This window comes from Hordeum vulgare, chromosome 6H (assembly GCF_904849725.1).
Source record: "Hordeum vulgare subsp. vulgare chromosome 6H, MorexV3_pseudomolecules_assembly, whole genome shotgun sequence".
Classification (NCBI taxonomy): domain Eukaryota; kingdom Viridiplantae; phylum Streptophyta; class Magnoliopsida; order Poales; family Poaceae; genus Hordeum; species Hordeum vulgare.
In genome coordinates, this window is record NC_058523.1 from 517,943,484 (window position 1) to 517,964,745 (window position 21,262).

The window sequence follows — 21,262 nt, forward strand, 5'->3', positions numbered from 1 at the left end:
TTTTAATTTAGAAACGTAATGCGGGTTGAATACCGGAAAAGCAAGGGGCCTTTTTCAAAAATGTCGCGACGTACGACAGAAACACTCGGTGCTTTATTATTAAAAGAGAGACTAAAAAAAAGTACTACAACTTTTTAAAGAAAAAGGACCTAAGACAGACGGTGAATCCCCCAGATTTCGATCCGTAATCAATACGCATGAATGCGCGTATCGGGTCCAGAGCAACTCCCATACGGATTTCCCACAACAACTCCTCCTCCTACCCCCACCTAACCTTCCTCCCTAAACCCCCCTTCGCACGTCCACTCCTCCACATGCCTCCGCGCCGTGCAGCCCGGCGCACCACATACAGTAGTATGACATGACAGGAGGCGCGACAAGGGAGGCGATACGGCCGAAGTACCGGTAAATTCCGTCCTCCGCGGCCACGGCGGCGATCACGGACGCGTACGTCCTTGGCGGTACTGCCTACAGTGGCCGCACGGTCGGTAGATCGTCCGTCCGTCCGTCTGCCCGCCCGCCCGCCGCCCCCTTGATCTCCGCGGGATTGATTCCCCGGTCGATGGTCCGATCGATCGGCTCGTACTCCGCTGGTCCGTTGCGTCCGCCGTACCGCGGATCGACCGGCGATCGCTGGAGCCATATCTGCGCTCTTCTAGGGACTGCGATGGACAATTGGGACTTACGTGCGGCGCAGTTAATGCAGTGCAAAAACGTATGGGTACACGACGTCTGCGTTTCTGAGTCTGAAGGGATTGCAGCAGTTTCACTGTCACTCTCGACGCCGCCGTTTCCCTGACCGATCCCACAGCTGACGCGCCCAGACTGACGAGGTTCATTCGGATATGCTGCTGTCACTTGGCAGGAGGGAAGGAGTGGACAGTAGTGTGCGTTTATCCGCAGGAAATGGAGGAGGGGTTCTGCCACTTGGGGACTCCAAAGCAGAGCTATTCCAGCCCCAGAGTTAACACAGATACCCAGTTTCAGTGCCACCGCTAGCGCGAAGTGAGTAAAATATACACTCAAGAAGATGGCCATTATTAACCCACCGTGCGCGGAATGTTTACTGCTTGGGGATCCCCACCTTCTTCTCCTCCAAGAGTCCCGAACCCGCGCTTCCCAGTAAATCACCGCGTTTTCTATGCGCCTGTTGTCGAACGCCCAGCATGCATGCATGCAGGCACCCTTTTCACCGCCGGCTGGGACCAAATCACTGGTGATCGACGACAAACAAACGCACTGCGCCGCGCTGCCAACCCCGTTGGATCGGATCGATTTGGTCTCTCCTTCATGACCGCACCCCCACCACCTTCCACGGATCTGGGCCTGCTGGTAGCGTTGCAGAAGTGTAAAGCCATCGACCCAGCTTATTTTATGATGCTCACAACGTGCCCGATCATGCATGCTCCCCATCAACCACCACCCCCATCTCCATCTCTCTCTTGCACGTTGTGTCGACTTTTCATTCGTCCAATCACAGGCGCACCGTTGGTGTCATTTCATCTTCAACTGCACGGAAAGTGACCCGCTCTTTCTTCGTCAGTGCGTGCCCTGTTTATTTTTTGGATTATATGGAATCCATCCTTCACACACCATGGACGAATGCCAGCAAATGCACTTCAGGACAGATTGCCGTTGGCTTGGCACAGGCAAAGCGGCAGGGGTAGCAAAATACAGTACGAGCACCGCAAGAAAAGTTCAGCATATTTTCCAAAACTGAACCCAACCTAGAGGGAGCATCCATGGCCAGAACGAGCTGATACGTTTCCATATCGGGCTACACGTACAAGCCTCTCCCCACCCAGAGGCACGGTACACAAGTTACCAATGAAATGAGGTACAGGGCTAGGGCCGGCCCCACGCCGCCACAGGTTTCAGTGCAAATGAAAGCCAGCAAACAGCAGTGTGCGTGCGTGTAGGTCTAGTTCGTCCCAGTTCCCAGCGGTGCAGCAATGGCACCGAATCCCAGCGGCATCTCTCTCTCTCTCTCTGCTCTGCTCCCACCCTAGTTTTCAGTTTTTTACCAACCTACTGACTAACCCAGATCCCGATGCAACTAACATTCCTTAATGCCCCCCACCGTGCACGGCATGATGCACCCATGTGCCATGGATCCAGCGCCAGCTCCCACACCGGCGCCTTGTTTAGCCACACACTAATCATACTTGCTCACATAGGTTAATGGCCACTTGCTCCAACCAACCCCATTTTTTAACCGCGACGACGGCAGAGCTGGGGAGACGGTAGATAACTTGGCATCCCTTCTTCCCTGGGCGTGGGAGATCCGCTGCCTCGGCCCCGGCACCGGGGTCCCCCATCTCCCAGCAAAACCTTCTTTCCACGGCACGCCATGCCGCCTGCCGCCTGCCTGCCATGGAAGCCTCCACTGCAGTCTGCCTGCCTGTACTGTCTGTCTGCACTGCACCGCACTCTGCACCGAAGCATCCATCCATGCCATGCATGGGTGCTGAAGCTGTTTACCCTGCCTGCCTGCTCACTTATAGAACTACTGTACCTAGTAGCTATCCGACGATCTGCACAACGTATGCATTTCTTGCAGGACCAGCGAAATGGATAAGATGGAATCATATGCATGCATGGATGGAAACGGCAAAGGGAGACGGGTTCTTCACTCAAATCAAATTATAGATCTGCGGCGCAGCCAGAAGCTGCTGCTGCTACAAGCTGACGATGTACAGTGAAAAAAATCCAGGCAAATACATGTAAGGTAATTAACTACCAAGTGACAATTACAGTAAGGGACCGATCGAGAGATCTATCCTGTCGTCAAAGATAAGTACTCCAGTAGGGAAGTAAAACTGCTACTGCTAGCTGCTGGGGAAATCAGAAGGGGGTGTGAGAGGTGATAATGGTGAGAGTATGTGAGTGAGTGTGAGCGAATGAAAAAGTTGCTGATGAATCGGTGGTTGGTTGGTTGGTTGGTTAGGCTATAATGCTTCTTTTCTTCTTTCCCGAGCATCTTTTTCCCTTCGCCTTTCTACACGGACGGCCGGCCGGCCGGCGCCCCAGCTCTACAGTGAGTGACTTTCTAGCTACAGCTTCTCTCCCCCCTTTGCACGCTCTCACGCGCTCGCTTTGAGAATTGAGATAGCTAGCTAGCTGCTGCTCACCGCCGGGGTCCACTCGAACCGGCCGGAGTCCAGCGGCACACCGCGCGCCACGTCGAAGTTGTACCTGGCCATGGCGAGACACAGAGAGAGAGAGAGAGCTCGCACGTCAGGACTCCGGCGACGAAGGAGAGAATTGCAATTTCCGCGCTGCTGATGTGAAAGTGAAACTACTTACTTGCAAGCGAAGCGCCTGGCCTCAGCCTCCTCGGCGGCCGCAAAGAACTCCTCGATCTCTGCCGCCGGCGGGACCCTCGCCCTCGCGGCGGCCTGGACCTGGACCTGGGTGGCCGGTGTTTGCGGAAGTGATGACCGGCCGCTCCCGGCAAGATCCGACTCCAGGTCGCTCAGGTCGCCCGGGAAATGGCTGGACGGCGTCGTCTCTCTCCTGAATTTTCGAAAACGGCGAGCGGGACGGGGGTCAGGAGCACGTCAGGAGGCATAATTCGGAATAATTGGCAGGAAACAAGAGGGAACTGGATGCCGCACCTCTCGCGGTTGCCGCCGCTCTCCGCGTTGTTGCTCGCCGAGCCCTCGGGGACGCCTGCCTGTAGAGCGGAGAAAGCCACGGTTTTCAGCCAAAAGAGAGAGAGAGAGAGAGAGAGAGATCTCGAATCGTATGTGAATTTCGAACTCTAGGGTTTGGACCCAATTCCAATTCCAATTCCCTCACCTTGGCAGCGGCGTCGGAGCCGCACGACGGGAGGCTCCTGTCCTGACCAGCCGCCGACGCGTCCACGGACGACGCCGTGCTGGAGCAGCGCGAGAGGCCGGCCGGTAGCGGCGCCGCCCCGTGGCGGGCGGCGGAGACCGAGGCCGAGGCCGGCGCCGGCGGGGCCATGAACAGCATGCGGCTCCGCAGCTTGAGGTAGCAGCTCCCGCTCTGGGCACGAGCGGCGGCGGCGCCGCCGCCCAGGGGCGAGCTGGGCGGCAGCGACGGCCTCCTCCTCTTGGACACGACGACGTTGGCCGCGGCCGCCCGCGACCGGGTCCGGACGCCGACGGCCTGCGTCACCTCCACGCCGCCCACCGCTGCCTCCTCCCCCGGCCTGCACTTGCGCATGTACTTCCCCATCGCCCCCCGTTCCGCTCCGCTCCGCTCCGCTCCTGCTCTCCTTTGGCCGTTTCCGTGTGCAGTGCTGCGCCGGTGGGAGGGATATGATGCCGCTGGGTTCGCTCTTTGGATTCTCTCCCCCCGTCCGGAGCGAGCCCCGTGCGCGTGTGCGCGTACGCATATAACACGCCGAGGCCCGGGGATCGGATCCCGATCGGACGGCCAGGGACCGCCCGCCGCCCCGACGGCGCCGTCAGTCGGATCTGGCCCCTCGCCCCCCGTCCGTCACGCCGTAACGGCGTTCTGGAAGCCCCAAACGGAACGTGATCATCATCACGGGAATGGCCCCGCTGGGGCTGCTACGTGTATACGGACGAGATTGCCCTCTCGTCCCCCCGTGGGCTAGACACGTGCGCCGGCCGGGATCCGACGGCTCCCGTGGTTTGGAGAGGTGCATTTGAAACTGATGGCATGGGGGTACTGCCGTTGGTTGCGATTCGACGTTCGGGTTTTTGGAGAGGGCCGTTGTTGTTGCTGCATGCGTGGCTTGCGGTGCAGTAACGGACGGACGAGGGCCGGGCCCGCGGGCTTGCCTGATGTGAGATAGTACAGTACTAGAAACGGAATTTTACAGATAGGCTGCTGGGGGCCTCCCCTGGGCCTGGGTTCTGGGTGGGCTCTGGGTGGGTTCTGCTGCCCTGCAACTGCGGGCGGATCGGACGGTAACTGTCGAGATGCTTTCCCCGGAAAAGCGGGGCGGGGTCGGCGGCAGGTTCAGATTCCGTCTGCCGTCGCCGATACCCGATAGGTGACGTGCGCTGCACACACCCCTGATCTGCTTTCGTCGGCCTCGGGAAGCCCGTCGTCTGCAATGCAATGCAATCCACTCCGCTCCACACGTGATGATGCGAGCCAGCTCCGCGCCTGCGGCGGTTGAAGCGGTTGAAGCCTGCGTACAAGGTTCGCCCGGTAGGTAGTGCCACGACCTGCTCGCTTTCTGCGCAGTGGTAATTCAGCTGTGCTGCAAAGGACATGTTACGTGGGTGGCATGATCACGCACTAGGGAATTTGAAACGGCAGGGTGTAACGAACTGCATCGGCCAGCGGAGCAGGTTCGCGGGGTACCGTGCGCGGGACGACACCGCAGGTCGGTCGCCGCACCGGCAGTTTTGGCGGAGAACCCCCCGGATCTACCTTGGCAAGCGGGCGGGCGCGTGCGTGGGTTCAGTGGAGTCGCCCACCGAGCGCGGGCAGCGGTGCCGAGCGTGGTGGGCGTTCGGCCACGGTGATAGTTTCGGCATACCGACGGCTGGTGGACGGATGATGGCGTATGTCTAGCTGGGTTGCGCGCAGTGCCTGGTCGTGTGACGACGACAGCGCTGCGGCTGTCCGCTCTGGTTTTTTGGATGCTTTGGCGTTACCGCGCAAAGATCCAACGTGAATTAATGACTTCGTGGGATGCTGGCTCCTGCCATGCATTTGCTTAGGTAAACTAGCTGCCCGTCAGTACAAGCATGTTCCGGACTCAGCATAGCAACTGCTAACAAGTACTCGTAACAAGTACTCTACTCAGGTGTTATTTTCACACCCATGCGCAGGCAGAGAAAATATGCAGATAAAACCAAATAATGCGGGAACCGGTGAAGACCACGTGAAAAATTGAAGTTTCGAAAATACTTGAAATTCCACAAGTGATACAGTGTGGTGGGGAGAGGATGTTCTACAAACATGACAAATTTCCCTCTAGCAGTAGATATTTGATTTGATTTGAGTATTGGTGAGGAAACGCAATAAAAATTTCGATTTGATTGAGTTTTCATAAGATTTGATATAATTGAGTTAATGCAAAACATGGTGAGGGGCGACCAACAGGAAAAAAAACAGGGAAGGGTAGGGGTGGGGGTCATACAACGTCCAGTTCTCCTCCAATAGTAGAGATAACTAACCGTGGATGTATATTTCTGTCTCCCATATAAATATGAGTTTAGAGATTATACTTTAAATGTTTATACAAAATGAACTTCCCAACAAGCATGTTTGGTTGTAGAATTCTATGAAACTTTGAAACTTGGTTTTCACGGAATTGCCATTGTAACTTAGTTTCCACCTCAACAGCTCCCACACTCTCTATGTTACTCCTAGATACCAGTTGGTCACGTCTGCTCGGTCGACTAGGGCTACATGGTCTCTCCACGCGTCTTGATGACCGGGCACTATTTTCTCAATCCGACGATGGCACTCTGCCACTTGTGGTGGCGTTAGAATTTCCCTGAAAATAAAGGGTGATATAGTAGAGTAGAGAAAAATATTTATCTCAGTTAAAAACCAAGATTTATCAAACTAGTACGAGAATCAAGCAAACGTTCGGCAACATCTACACAAAAAAGGCAAATACTTGCATCCAACGCGGACAAGAGGGTTCTCAATCCCCTTGTACTCATTAGTGGCAAGATTAAATCAGATAGTTGTAGATTGATAAATTGCAAAGTCGAACAAAAATAAATAAATTGCAGTAAATTACTTTTAATTTTTGTAATATAATTGAAGTAGACCCGGGAGCCATGGCACACCGTGGGTAAATAAATTACTGTTGGACAATTGACGCATAGTTATGACGTTATTCATGGCATGATTAATTATATAGACATTACGTCTAGGAAAAGTAGACCGACCCTTGTCTACATCTACCACTATTACTCCATCACTCGACCCACTCTTCCCTCCATCTACCACTATTACTCCACCACTCGACCGACTCCTACCTGCAGATGTGGTAATTAAGTTCATACGAAGAGAGTAACGCTTTAAGCAAGATGACATAATGTAAAAATAATAAAACCAATCAATATGGTTCAACCCCATCGCTTTATCCTTAGTAGCAACAACACAATACGCTATCCGTTCTCTCACTGGGTGAGGACACCGCAAGATTGAACCCATTACTATGCATCACTTCCCGTGAAGATCGATAGATGGCCAAACAAAACACATAGATCCCAAAGCATTACATGGCTATATAAATCACACATAACAGATTCAGAAAAGACTCAATTACTTTCAAGGAATGATCTGATCATAAACCCATAATTCATCGGATCCCAACAAACACACTAGACAAAAGGATTACATCGAATCAATCTCCGAGACAAGATGGTATTAAAGATCAAAGAGAAAGAAGAAACCGTCTAGCTAATCACTATGGACCGTAAATCTATGGTAGACTATTGACACCACAAGGTTGATGAAGATGGCCTCCATGACCGTTTCCTCCTTCGACAGAGTACCAAAAGAGGCCTTCAGACGGGATCACGGAAGAATAGAGACTTGCAGTTGCGAAAAAATTGTTTGGGGGGATAGTAAAGATTTTTTTGACAAGCGGGATAGTAAAGAATCAACAGAGTTAGAATTAGGTCAGAATGAGCCACGAGAGGGGGGGGGGGCACAAGACATCAGGGCGCGCCTACCCCCCCGTCGCCCCCTAGGGCACGTCAAGTAGTCTTGTCGCATCCTCATAGGTCTTTGTGTCCTTCTCCTAAGCTTCTCGGGTGTCTTCTGATCCAAAAAGTATCGTCAAAAAGTTTCGTCACGTTTGGACACCATTTGGTATCAATTTTGTGAAAAACAAGCGAGATTTTGGCATGCAAGAAAACATTTTTAAGATTACTTCTAATGAACAAGTGCTCTACATGAAAATTTTCCGTAGTGTTGACATGAACATCTTTCAAGTTTGGGCCATCGCCACATGATCTCATGTCGAAGGCCGAAAATGTGCTCAAAGTACTAAAATTTCATATTCAGAGTACCATTCGGCAGATTACCCCTCCAAGACAGACTCATATGATAAAATGTTCTACACGGATTGTCTTCATCTTGTTGAAATGACCGATTTTAATATAAGAATCGTCTCAATTCAAGGTCGTATGCAATAGTTAGAGCCATCAGAGTGCGATCCTACCACGAGGCAAAAAGTGGCACGTCCAATCACACACATGTGTGAAAGGTAGCTCCACCGATTGCTTGTTTTGTGCGGGTGTTTCAGCCCACAATAAAGACTCTAATCGGAAAACACTTAACACGAAAGTTGTTCGCCTTGCTGAAACGATTAGATTTTCCTTTTGGTTCATCTTCATCCAAGCTTGTTTGCTGCCTGTAAGACCCAAAAACTGAACTGCTATCTTAGACTTACCTAAATCCAAGTTCGATTAATTTTGGAAAGATTTGGACGGAAGTTGGAGTCTTTTTTTTGTACTGGAAGTCCAGCCGCCACATAAATAGATGAGAGATGACGGCCAATTAAACGACATACAATCAAACAAATCAATCTATCATCTTTTACCTTTACCTTTATCTCTCTCCCTTGTTCTTCTTCTTCATCGTTCTTTGTTCGTTCTTCGTTTGGAGGGCGGCAATCCGCGAGGCCCTAGGGGCGGTCAGGCCGATATAGGGCAGTCCATATCCACCGCGCGCCCTAACAGGGTCCCTCCCGGGCGTGTGGAGTTTCGGGTGTACAAAAGTGCCCATCGGACTTCTTGCGTACCACGCTTCCGGACGGGTCTCATTCGACGTGAGCTGCGGTGTATCACCCCCGACATCGAGGGTACACAGTGATGTGTTCGTGTGCGAACATATTTTACAGTGACTCTGCGGGGGACGAAGCTTTGAACGATCTCCATCCCGTTCTTGCTATGAAGAGATAGCCATCTTGGGTTAGCTATCTACAAAGGTAATATGAATACCTAGGCCTGTTGGAATTATGCCCTAGAGACAATAATAAATATAGTTATTATTATAATTCCTGTATCAAGATAATCGTTTATTATCCATGCTATAATTGTATTGAATGAAGACTTATATACATGTGTGGATACATAGACAAAACACTGTCCCTAGCAAGCCTCTAGTTGGCTAGCCAGTTGATCAAAGATAGTCAGGGTCTTCTGACTATGTACAAGGTGTTGTTGCTTGATAACTGGATCACGTCATTAGGAGAATCACGTGATGGACTAGACCCAAACTAATAGACGTAGCATGTTGATCGTGTCATTTTGTTGCTACTGTTTTCTGCGTGTCAAGTATTTGTTCCTATGACCATGAGATCATATAACTCACTGACACCGGAGGAATGCTTTATGTGTATCAAACGTCGCAATGTAACTGGATGACTATAAAGATGCTCTATAGGTATCTCCGAAGGTGTTCGTTGAGTTAGTATGGATCGAGTCTGGGATTTGTCACTCCGTGTGACGGAGAGGTATCTTGGGGCGCACTCGGTAATACAACATCACACACAAGCCTTGCAAGCAATGTAACTTAGTGTAAGTTGCGGGATCTTGTATTACAGAACGAGTAAAGAGACTTGCCGGTAAACCAGATTGAAATAGGTATGCGGATACTGACGATCGAATCTCGGGAAGTAACATACCGAATGACAAAGGGAATGACATACGGGATTATATGAATCCCTGGCTCTGAGGTTCAAACGATAAGATCTTCGTGGAATATGTGGGATCCAATATGGGCATCCAGGTCCCGCTATTGGATATTGACCGAGGAGTCACTCAGGTCATGTCTACATAGTTCTCGAACCCGCAGGGTCTCCACACTTAAGGTTCGATGTTGTTTTATGCGTATTTGAGTTATATGGTTGGTTACCGAATGTTGTTGGGAGTCCCGGATGAGATCACGAACGTCACGAGGGTTTCCGAAATGGTCCGGAAACGAAGATTGATATATAGGATGACCTCATTTGATTACCGGAAGGTTTTCGGAGTTACCGGGAATGTATCGGGAACGACGAATGGGTTCCGGGTGTTCACCGGGGGGGGGGGGGCAGCCCACCCCGGGGAAGCCCATAGGCCTTGGGGGTGGCGCACCAGCCCTTGGTGGGCTGGTGGGACAGCCCAAGAAGGCCCTATGCGCCATAGACAGAAAATCGAAGAGAAAAGAAAAAAAAGGAGGTGGGAAAGGAGAGAAGGACTCCACCTTCCAATCCTAGTTGTACTAGGTTTGGAGGAGGACTCCTCCTCCCTTGGTGGCGCAGCCCTTGGGGCTCCTTGAGCCTCAAGGCAAGCCTCCCCTCCCCTCCTCCTATATATATGGAGCTATTAGGGCTGATTTGAGACAACTTTTGCCACGACAGCCCGACCACATACCTCCACGGTTTTACCTCTAGATCGCGTTTTTCGGAGCTCGGGCGGAGCCCTGCTGAGATTAGATCACCACCAACCTCCGGAGCGCTGTCACGCTGCCGGAGAACTCATCTACCTCTCCGTCTCTCTTGCTGGATCAAGAAGGCCGAGATCATCGTCGAGCTGTACGTGTGCTGAACGCGGAGGTGCCGTCCGTTCGGCACTAGATCGTGGGACGGATCGCCGGACGGTTCGCGGGGCGGATCGAGGGACGTGAGGACGTTCCACTACATCAACCGCGTTCACTAACGCTTCTGCTGTGCGATCTACAAGGGTACGTAGATCGGAAATCCCCTCTCGTAGATGGACATCACCATGATAGGTCTTCGTGCGCGTAGGAAATTTTTTGTTTCCCATGCGACGTTCCCCAACAGTGGCATCATGAGATAGGTTCATGCGTAGATGTAATCTCGAGTAGAACACAAATGTTTTTGTGGGCGGTGATGTGCGTCTTGCTGCCCTCCTTAGTCTTCTCTTGATTCTGCGGTATTGTTGGATTGAAGCGGCTTGGACCGACATTACTCGTACGCTTACGAGAGACTGGTTTCATCGCTACGAGTAACTCCGTTGCTCGAAGATGACTGGCAAGTGTCGGTTTCTCCAACTTTAGTTGAATCGGATTTGACCGAGGAGGTCCTTGGATAAGGTTAAATAGCAATTCATATATCTCCGTTGTGGTGTTTGCGTAAGTAAGATGCGATCCTACTATATACCCATGGTCACCACGTAAAACATGCAACAACAAATTAGAGGACGTCTAACTTATTTTTGCAGGGTATGCTTGTGATGTGATATGGACAACGATGTGATGTAATATATTGGATGTATGAGATGATCATGTTGTAATAGATAATATCGACTTGCACGTCGATGGTACGGCAACCGGCATGAGCCATAGGGTTGTCTTTAGACTAACGTTTGTGCTTGCAGATGCGTTTACTATTTTGCTAGGATGTAGCTTTAGTAGTAATAGCATGAGTAGCACGACAACCCCGATGGCGACACGTTGATGGAGATCACGGTGTGGCGCCGGTGACAAGAAGATCGTGCCGGTGCTTTGGTGATGGAGATCAAGGAGCACGTGATGATGGCCATATCATGTCACTTATGAATTGCATGTGATGTTAATCCTTTTATGCACCTTATTTTGCTTAGAACGACGGTAGCATTATGAGGTGATCTCTCACTAAAATTTCAAGACGAAATTGTGTTCTCCCCGACTGTGCACCGTTGCTACAGTTCGTCGTTTCGACACACCACGTGATGATCGGGTGTGATACACTCAATGTTCACATACAACGGGTGCAAAACAGTTGCACACGCGGAACACTCGGGTTAAGTTTGACGAGCCTAGCATGTGCAGACATGGCCTCGGAACACATGAGACCGAAAGTTCGATCATGAATCATATAGTTGATATGATTAGCATAGGGATGCTTACCACTGAAACTATACTCAACTCATGTGATGATCGGACTTGAGCTCGTGTAAGTGGGTCATGAACCACTCAAATGACTAGAGAGATGTATTTTTTGAGTGGGAGTTTAGCAAGTAATTTGATTAAGTTAAACTCTAATTATCTTGAACATAGTCTAAGTACACTTTGAATATATTTGTGTTATAGATCATGGCTCACGCGACAGTCACCCTGAATTTTAATACGTTCCTAGAGAAAGCTAAGTTGAAAGATGATGGAAGCAACTTTGTAGACTGGGCTCGTAATCTTAAGTTGATCCTACAAGCCGGGAAGAAGGATTATGTCCTTAATGCTGCGCTAGGAGATGAACCACCCGCTACGGCTGACCAAGATGTTAAGAACGCTTGGTTAACACGTAAGGAGGACTACTCAGTAGTTCAATGTGCAGTCTTGTATGGCTTAGAGCCGGGACTTCAACGTCGCTTTGAGCGTCATGGAGCATATGAGATGTTCCACGAGTTGAAGTTTATCTTTCAGTAGAACGCCCGGATCGAGAGGTATGAGACCTCTGATAAATTCTATGCTTGCAAGATGGAGGAGAATTCGTCTGTCAGTGAACATGTGCTCAAAATGTCTGGGTACTCAAACCGTCTAGCTGAGCTGGGGATTGAACTCCCGCAAGAGGCTATCACTGACATAATTCTTCAATCACTGCCGCCAAGCTATAAGGGCTTTGTGTTGAACTACAACATGCAAGGGATGAACAAGTCACCCGGCGAGTTGTTTGCGATGCTGAAAGTCGCAGAGTCTGAACTCCGTAAAGAGCATCAAGTGTTGATGGTGAATAAGACCACTAGTTTCAAGAGAAACGACAAAGGGAAGAAGGGTAATTCAAATAAGAGCGGCAAGCCTGTTGCCAATCCGACGAAGAAACCCAAAGCTGGACCTAAGCCTGAAACAGAGTGCTACCATTGCAAGGGTATGGGTCACTGGAAGCGCAACCGCCCCAAGTATCTGGCTGATAAGAAGGCGGCCAAAGAAAAATCAGGTATATTTGATATACATGTTATTGATGTGTACTTAACCGGCTCTCGTAGTAGTGCCTGGGTATTCGATACCGGTTCTGTTGCTCATATTTGCAACTCGAAACAGAAACTGCGGAATAGGCGAAGGCTGGCGAAAGATGAAGTGACGATGCGCGTAGGAAATGGTTCCAAGGTTGATGCAATCGCCGTCGGCACAGTTTCACTTCACTTACCATCAGGATTAGTTATGAACTTGAATAATTGTTATTTAGTGCCTGCGTTGAGCATGAACATTATATCTGGATCTTGTTTATTGCGAGACGGTTACTCTTTAAAGTCAGAGAATAATGGTTGTTCTATTTCTACGAGTAACATCTTTTATGGTCATGCAACCAATATGAGAGGATTGTTCATATTGAATCTTGATAGTGATAATACACATATACGTAACATTGAGACCAAAAGAGTTAGAGTTAACAATGATAGCGCCATGTTTTTGTGGCACTGCCGCTTAGGTCATATTGGTGTAAAGCGCATGAAGAAACTCCATACCGATGGACTTTTGGAGTCACTTGACTTTGATTCACTTGACACGTGCGAACCATGCCTCATGGGCAAGATGACTAAAACTCCGTTCTCCGGAACAATGGAGCGTGCCAGTGACTTGTTGGAAATCATACATACCGATGTGTGCGGTCCGATGAGCGTGGAGGCACGCGGCGAATATCGTTATTTTCTCACCTTCACTGACGATGTGAGTAGATATGGTTATGTCTACTTAATGAAGCACAAGTCTGAAACATTTGAGAAGTTCAAGGAATTTCAGAGTGAAGTTGAAAATCATCGTAACAAGAAGATCAAGTTCCTACGGTCTGATCGTGGGGGTGAATATCTGAGTTTCGAGTTTGGTGCTCACTTAAGACAATGTGGAATTGTTTCACAGTTGACACCGCCTGGAACACCACAGCATAATGGTGTGTCCGAACGTCGTAATCGTACTTTATTAGAGATGGTGCGATCTATGATGTCTCTTACCGATTTGCCGTTATCGTTTTGGGGTTATGCATTAGACACAGCTGCATTCACTTTAAATTGGGCACCATCAAATCCGTTGAGACGACACCATACGAGCTGTGGTATGGCAAAAGGACAAAGTTGTCGTTTCTTAAAGTTTGGGGATGTGATGCTTATGTCAAAAGGTTTCAGCCTGAAAAGCTGGAACCCAAAGCGGAAAAGTGCATCTTCATACGTTACCCAAAAGAGACAGTTGGGTACACCTTCTATCTCAAATCCGAGGGCAAAGTGTTTGTTGCTAAAAATGGAGCTTTTCTCGAGAAGGAGTTTCTCTCGAGAGAATTGAGTGGGAGGAAGATAGAACTTGATGAGGTTGTCGAACCTCTCATCCCTCTGGATGGTGGCGCAGGGCAAGGGGAAACCCCTGTCGTTGCGACGCCGGTTGAGGAGGAAGTTAATGATGATGATCATGAAACTCCGATTCAAGTTCCTATCGAACCACGTAGGTCGACGAGACCACGTGCTGCTCCAGAGTGGTAAGGTAATCCCGTTTTGTCAATCATGTTGTTAGACAACAATGAACCTGCGAATTATGAAGAAGCAATGGTGGGCCCAGATTCCAACAAATGGTTGGAGGCCATGAAGTCCGAGATAGGATCCATGTATGAAAACAAAGTGTGGACTTTGGAAATACTACCTGAGGGCCGCAAGGCTATTCAGAACAAATGGATCTTTAAGAAGAAGATGGACGCTGACGGCAATGTGACCGTTTATAAAGCTCGACTTGTGGCAAAGGGTTTTTCACAAGTTCAAGGAGTTGACTACGATGAGACATTCTCACCCGTAGCGATGCTTAAGTCCGTCAGAATCATGTTAGCAATAGCTGCATTTTTCGATTATGAAATCTGGCAGATGGATGTCAAAACGGCGTTCCTTAACGGTTTCCTTAAGGAAGAGTTGTGTATGATGCAACCCGAAGGTTTTGTCGATCCTAAAAATGCTAACAAGGTATGCAAGCTCCAGCGATCCATTTATGGACTGGTGCAAGCATCTCGGAGTTGGAATAAATGCTTTGATGAGGTGATCAAAGCATTTGGGTTTATACAAGTGGTTGGAGAATCTTGTATTTACAAGAAAGTGAGTGGGAGCTCTGTGGCGTTTCTAATATTATATGTGGATGACATATTACTGATTGGAAACAACGTAGAGTTTTTGGAGAGCATAAAGGATTACTTGAATAAAAGTTTCTCTATGAAGGACCTAGGAGAAGCTGCTTACATTCTAGGCATTAAGATCTACAGGGATAGATCGAAACGCCTGATAGGACTTTCACAAAGCACGTACCTTGATAAAGTTTTGAAGAGGTTCAAAATGGAACAATCCAAGAAAGGGTTCTTGCCTGTTTTACAAGGTACGAGATTGAGTAAGACTCAGTGCCCAACAACTGATAAAGATAGAGAGCATATGAGCATCGTCCCCTATGCTTCAGCCATAGGATCTATCATGTATGCAATGCTGTGCACTAGACCGGACGTTAGCCTGGCCATAAGTATGGCAGGCAGGTTCCAGAGTAATCCAGGAGTGGATCATTGTACAGCGGTCAAGAATATCCCGAAGTACCTGAAAAGGACTAAGGAGATGTTTCTCGTGTATGGAGGTGACGAAGAGTTCGCCGTAAAGGGTTACGTCGATGCAAGCTTTGACACAGATCCGGACGACCCTAAGTCGCAGACCGGATACGTATTTATTCTTAATGGGGGTGCGGTAAGCTGGTGCAGTTCCAAGCAAAGCGTCGTAGCTGATTCTACATGTGAAGCGGAGTACATGGCTGCCTCGGAGGCGGCTAAGGAGGGTGTCTGGATGAAGCAGTTCATGACGGATCTTGGAGTGGTGCCAAGCGCACTGAATCCAATAACCTTGTTCTGTGACAACACGGGTGCCATTGCCTTAGCAAAGGAAACACGGTTTCACAAGAAGACCAGACACATCAAATGACGCTTCAACCTCATCCGCGACTACGTCGAAGGGGAGGACGTAAATATATGCAAAGTGCACACGAATCTGAATGTAGCAGACCCGCTGACTAAACCTCTTCCACGAGCAAAGCATGATCAACACCAGAACTGTATGGGTGTTAGATTTATTACAATGTAATTCGCATGGTGATGTGAGGGCTAGATTATTGACTCTAGTGCAAGTGGGAGACTGTTGGAATTATGCCCTAGAGGCAATAATAAATATAGTTATTATTATAATTCCTGTATCAAGATAATTGCTTATTATCCATGCTATAATTGTATTGAATGAAGACTTATATACATGTGTGGATACATAGACAAAACACTGTCCCTAGCAAGCCTCTAGTTGGCTAGCCAGTTGATCAAAGATAGTCAGGGTCTTCTGACTATGTACAAGGTGTTGTTGCTTGATAACTGGATCACGTCATTAGGAGAATCACGTGATGGACTAGACCCAAACTAATAGACGTAGCATGTTGATCGTGTCATTTTGTTGCTACTGTTTTCTGCGTGTCAAGTATTTGTTCCTATGACCATGAGATCATATAACTCACTAACACCGGAGGAATGCTTTGTGTGTATCAAACGTCGCAACGTAACTGGGTGACTATAAAGATGCTCTATAGGTATCTCCGAAGGTGTTCGTTGAGTTAGTATGGATCGAGACTGGGATTTGTCACTCCGTGTGACGGAGAGGTATCTTGGGGCGCACTCGGTAATACAACATCACACACAAGCCTTACAAGCAATGTAACTTAGTGTAAGTTGCGGGATCTTGTATTATGGAACGAGTAAGAGACTTGCCGGTAAACGAGATTGAAATAGGTATGCGGATACTGACGATCAAATCTCGGGCAAGTAACATACCGAAGGACAAAGGGAATGACATACGGGATTATATGAATCCCTGGCACTGAGGTTCAAACGATAAGATCTTTGTGGAATATGTGGGATCCAATATGGGCATCCAGGTCCCGCTATTGGATATTGACCGAGGAGTCACTCGGGTCATGTCTACATAGTTCTCGAACCCGCAGGGTCTGCACACTTAAGGTTCGACGTTGTTTTATGCGTATTTGAGTTATATGGTTGGTTACCGAATGTTGTTCGGAGTCCTGGATGAGATCACGGACGTCACGAGGGTTTCCGGAATGGTTCGGAAACAAAGATTGATATGTAGGATGACCTCATTTGATTACCGGAAGGTTTTCGGAGTTACGTGGAATGTACCGGGAATGACGAATGGGTTCCGGGTGTTCACCGGGGGGGGGGGGGGGGGCAGCCCACCCCGGGGAAGCCCATTGGCCTTGGGGATGGCGCACCATCTCTTGGTGGGCTGGTGGGACAGCCCAAGAAGGCCCTATGCGCCATAGATAGAAAATCAAAGAGAAAAGAAAAAAAGGAGGTGGGAAAGGAGAGAAGGACTCCACCTTCCAATCCTAGTTGGACTAGAATTGGAGGAGGACTCCTCCTCCCTTGGTGGCCCAGCCCTTGGGGCTCCTTGTGCCTCAAGGCAAGCCTCCCCTCCCCTCCTCCTATATATATGGAGCTATTAGGGCTGATTTGAGACAACTTTTGCCACGACAGCCCGACCACATACCTCCACGGTTTTACCTCTAGATCGCGTTTCTGCGGAGCTCGGGCGGAGCCCTGCTGAGATTAGATCACCACCAACCTCTAGAGCGCCGTCACGCTCCTAGAGAACTCATCTACCTCTCCGTCTCTCTTGCTGGATCAAGAAGGCCGAGATCATCGTCGAGCTGTACATGTGCTGAACGCGGAGGTGCCGTCCGTTCGGCACTAGATCGTGGGACGGATCGCAGGACGGTTCGTGGGACGGTTCGCGGGGCGGATCGAGGGACATGAGGACGTTCCACTACATCAACCGCGTTCACTAACGCTTCTGCTGTGCAATCTACAAGGGTACGTAGATCGGAAATCCCCTCTCGTAGATGGACATCACCATGATAGGTCTTCGTGCGCGTAGGAATTTTTTTGTTTCCCATGCGACGTTCCCCAACAGTTTTTTCAATCATGCATCTAATTACGTGCAAGGGCCACCTCAAAGTAATTCACATGCTTTAACTTGTTATGATTCTAGTAACATGCACCATATGTATTCCAACTCTCTTGCATCGGCAACCCCACATATTTACATGCCGATGAACCACATGATGAATTCAATTAATCAAGTTGAAACAACCAATGTAGAAACTTACAGTATGATGCAACAAAGTGTTTCACCTTTTTACTCATCGACAATTAACTTGCAATATGTTGATCCAAACATGCTGATGGACGGGAGAATTGTCCATGTTACCATCTATTAGCTCAATTACCCTCAACATCATATGCTACACCTCATGCTAATTTTTTTTGGCACCATACATAATTGTAAATGTTCATAATCCGAATCCGCACCTTCAATGGCATAGCCGAATAAGTGAAAATTCCGCACGAGTGCATATGCCATCACCAAATGTTGTAGCATATAATGCATGTTGTACGCAACTACAAAATTTCGACAACTCCTCGTTGCCGAAATAATTTGAAAGTATTGTGGATCAATCTCTTAGAGAATCATAAGTGGCTAAGTTAAAAAGGGATATAGTCCAAAATGACAAGAGTAGTGCTCTTTGACTTGAAGAACATGATAAGGGCTCGTTCGGGATTATAATGCCAAAAGGCAGAGTTTTACTAGGATTTGAATCTTTGCAAATTGTAGAATTGACAAGCAATAATATCGTTCTACAACAATGCTTATGCCTTCACCTAGTACTACATCATTGTATACACCCCCTATAGAATTGCAAAGTTTTGGCATCACCCATGTGTCACTGCCAAAAGAGTCTAAAAGCTTTGGGGGGCAATCATAACTGGAGTGGGTTGAAACTGAGAAAAAAACTTAAAGCCAGTTTTGCCGCTCGTTGCAAGAAACATACAGAAAAAGAATTGGCTAAAAGAAAATAAGCATTACCAATTGGTAGGATCAATGAAAATAAGGATGATTCGGAACATGCAAGTGCTTCAGTTCAAAAAGCCAAATCAAGTAGTATATATTCTGAATCCATCAAATCCAAAAAGGCAAGTATTATTGAGAAAGGTCATGGAAAGCCTAGCAAAACTGCCATGCTTGATTTTTTTGAAGTCAATGGAACCTACTTCCTGCCCTATGAGTTCTTTGCCACATCAATTGACAAGCCTCAAGGACAAGGACAAACATCCGAACATAGTTCACTTGAGAAGGATCTTCAAAGTAACGATGCACAAAATCAAGAAAAGATAATGAAAAGGCGTTTGATACGTTCATTTTGCTTCATGATTTCTTATTGATATTTATATTATTCTTCGTCAATATTCCACTTTATGATACAATTCTTATACCTTTTCTCTCTGAATTTACAAGGTACATCACAAAGAGGGAAATTGCCGAAAACTGGAATTCTCGACATCGAAACTAAGAAAAGGCTGAAAATTCACTCGACTCCAAATGACATGAAACTTGATGAGGAATTTTTGTGGAATATATGTGAATTGATGGAGCAAAAATATAATAGAGGGGGGCACCTGTTGGTCCCAAACCAACAGGATGCACCCACCCCGGTTGGGCGCGCCCTAATGGCTTGGGACCACCTCCTAGGTGTTGCGACGTCCCTCTTCTGCTATAATATGGGTATTAACCTAGAAAAAAAATAAGCAGAGATTTTCGGGATGAAGAGCCACTGTCTCGAGGCAGAAACATGGGTAGAGGCCGTTTTGCTCTTTGGTAGAGCGATTCTGCGGGGGAAACTTCCCTTCGGGAGGGGGAAATTGAAGCCAGCGCCAGCGCCATCACCAACACTTCCTCCTTCGCGGGACCAATCTTCATCAACATCTTCACCAACACCATCTCATATCAAACCCTAGTTCATCTCTTGTATTCAATCTTTGTCTCAAAATCTTAGATTGGTACATGTGGGTTACTAGTAGTGTTGATTACATCTTGTAGTTGATGCCAGTTGGTTTACTTGGTGGAAGATAGTATGTTCATATCCTTATTCATAATTATTAAACCTCTAATCTTGAACATGGTGATGATTTGTGGGTAGTTACTTTTGTTCCTCAGAATACGGGAGAAGTCTTGTTATAAGTAATGATGTGAAGTTGGTATTCGTTCGATATTTTGACGATATGTATGTTGTTGCTTCTCTTAGTGGTGTCATGTGAACATCGACTACACTACACTTCACCATGTTATGGGCCTAAGGTAAGGCATTGTGGAGTAATAAGTAGATGATGGGTTTCTAGAGTGATAGAAGGATAAACTCTAGTTTATGCGTTATTTCATAAGGGGCTGATTTGGGTCCATCATTTCATGTTATGGTTAGATTTATCCTAATTCTTCTTTCGTAGTTGCGGATGCTTGCGAGGGGTTGCTTTTTCAAGTAAGAACATCACCTTAACACCGGTCCACCCACATATCAAATTATCAAAGTAACAAACTCGAATCAACTCAACACGATGAACATGACTAGACGAAAATTTGAATGTGTCTTCAGGAGCGCTTGCTTCATATAAGAGTACTCCTTGCCATGGAGTGAAGCGCCTTTGGTAAGGAAACATTTTCGGTAGATGCTGAAATTTTTGTTGCTTGTTAATATGGATAGTAATCCTTTGAAGGGCCTCCTTGGGGTATCTTTGCCCCGGCCAGAAGTGGAAAACATTGCCCCTCAACCAAATAAACTTTCTTAAAATATTTATTATGAGATTCCTTCGAGTATTATAGGGAAACTTCTAGCTAATCCTTATGTAGGAGACAATACAACTCATCTGGATTATCACTTGATATATGTAGATGAGGTTTGTGGATTATTTAAGCTTATAGGTTTATCCGAGGACAAAGTCAAGAAGAAGATTTTCCCTTTATATTTGGTGGGAAAAATCATTGTTTCGTTACAAGGTATTGGATGATATTGGATCATGGGACTCGAATCGCTTGAAGCAGGAATTTCATGAGAAGTTTAATCATATGAATCTAGTTCATCGTGATTGGAACTATATATATATATAATTTCTGGCCTTTTGAAGGAGAAAGCATAGCTCAAGATTGGGGGAGACTTAAATCTATGATGCACACTTGCCCCAACCATGAGCTCTCAAGAGAAATGATTATACAAAACTTTTATGCTCGACTTTCTCATGATGATGAATTAATACTTGATTCTTCTTCCAGTAGTTCATACATGAAGAGAACTATTGAATTCGAATGGGGTCTTTTGGAAAGTATTAAATGCAACTATTAAGATTTGGAACTCGACAAAGGTAAAGAGTCAGGTATAAATCTTGAGTTTGATTTTGTTAAATCATTTATGGAAACTGATACTTTTCATAAGTTTAGCAATAAATATGAACTTGATTCTAAGATAGTAGCTTCTTTGC

General features: G+C 47.5%; 1 protein-coding gene across 1 annotated transcript; it reads right to left on the reverse strand.

Moving 5' to 3' along the window:
- Positions 1–2,628: 2,628 nt before the first annotated feature.
- LOC123401802 (cyclin-dependent kinase inhibitor 1-like) lies at positions 2,629–4,344 on the reverse strand. Its single transcript, XM_045095650.1, has 4 exons — positions 3,802–4,344; positions 3,618–3,676; positions 3,307–3,516; positions 2,629–3,195 (listed from the first exon to the last, which is right to left on the reverse strand). Exons 1-4 carry the CDS (start codon positions 4,201–4,203, stop codon positions 3,117–3,119), a joined length of 750 nt encoding a protein of 249 aa, XP_044951585.1. The 5' UTR covers positions 4,204–4,344; the 3' UTR covers positions 2,629–3,116.
- Between the last annotated feature and the right edge of the window lie 16,918 nt (positions 4,345–21,262).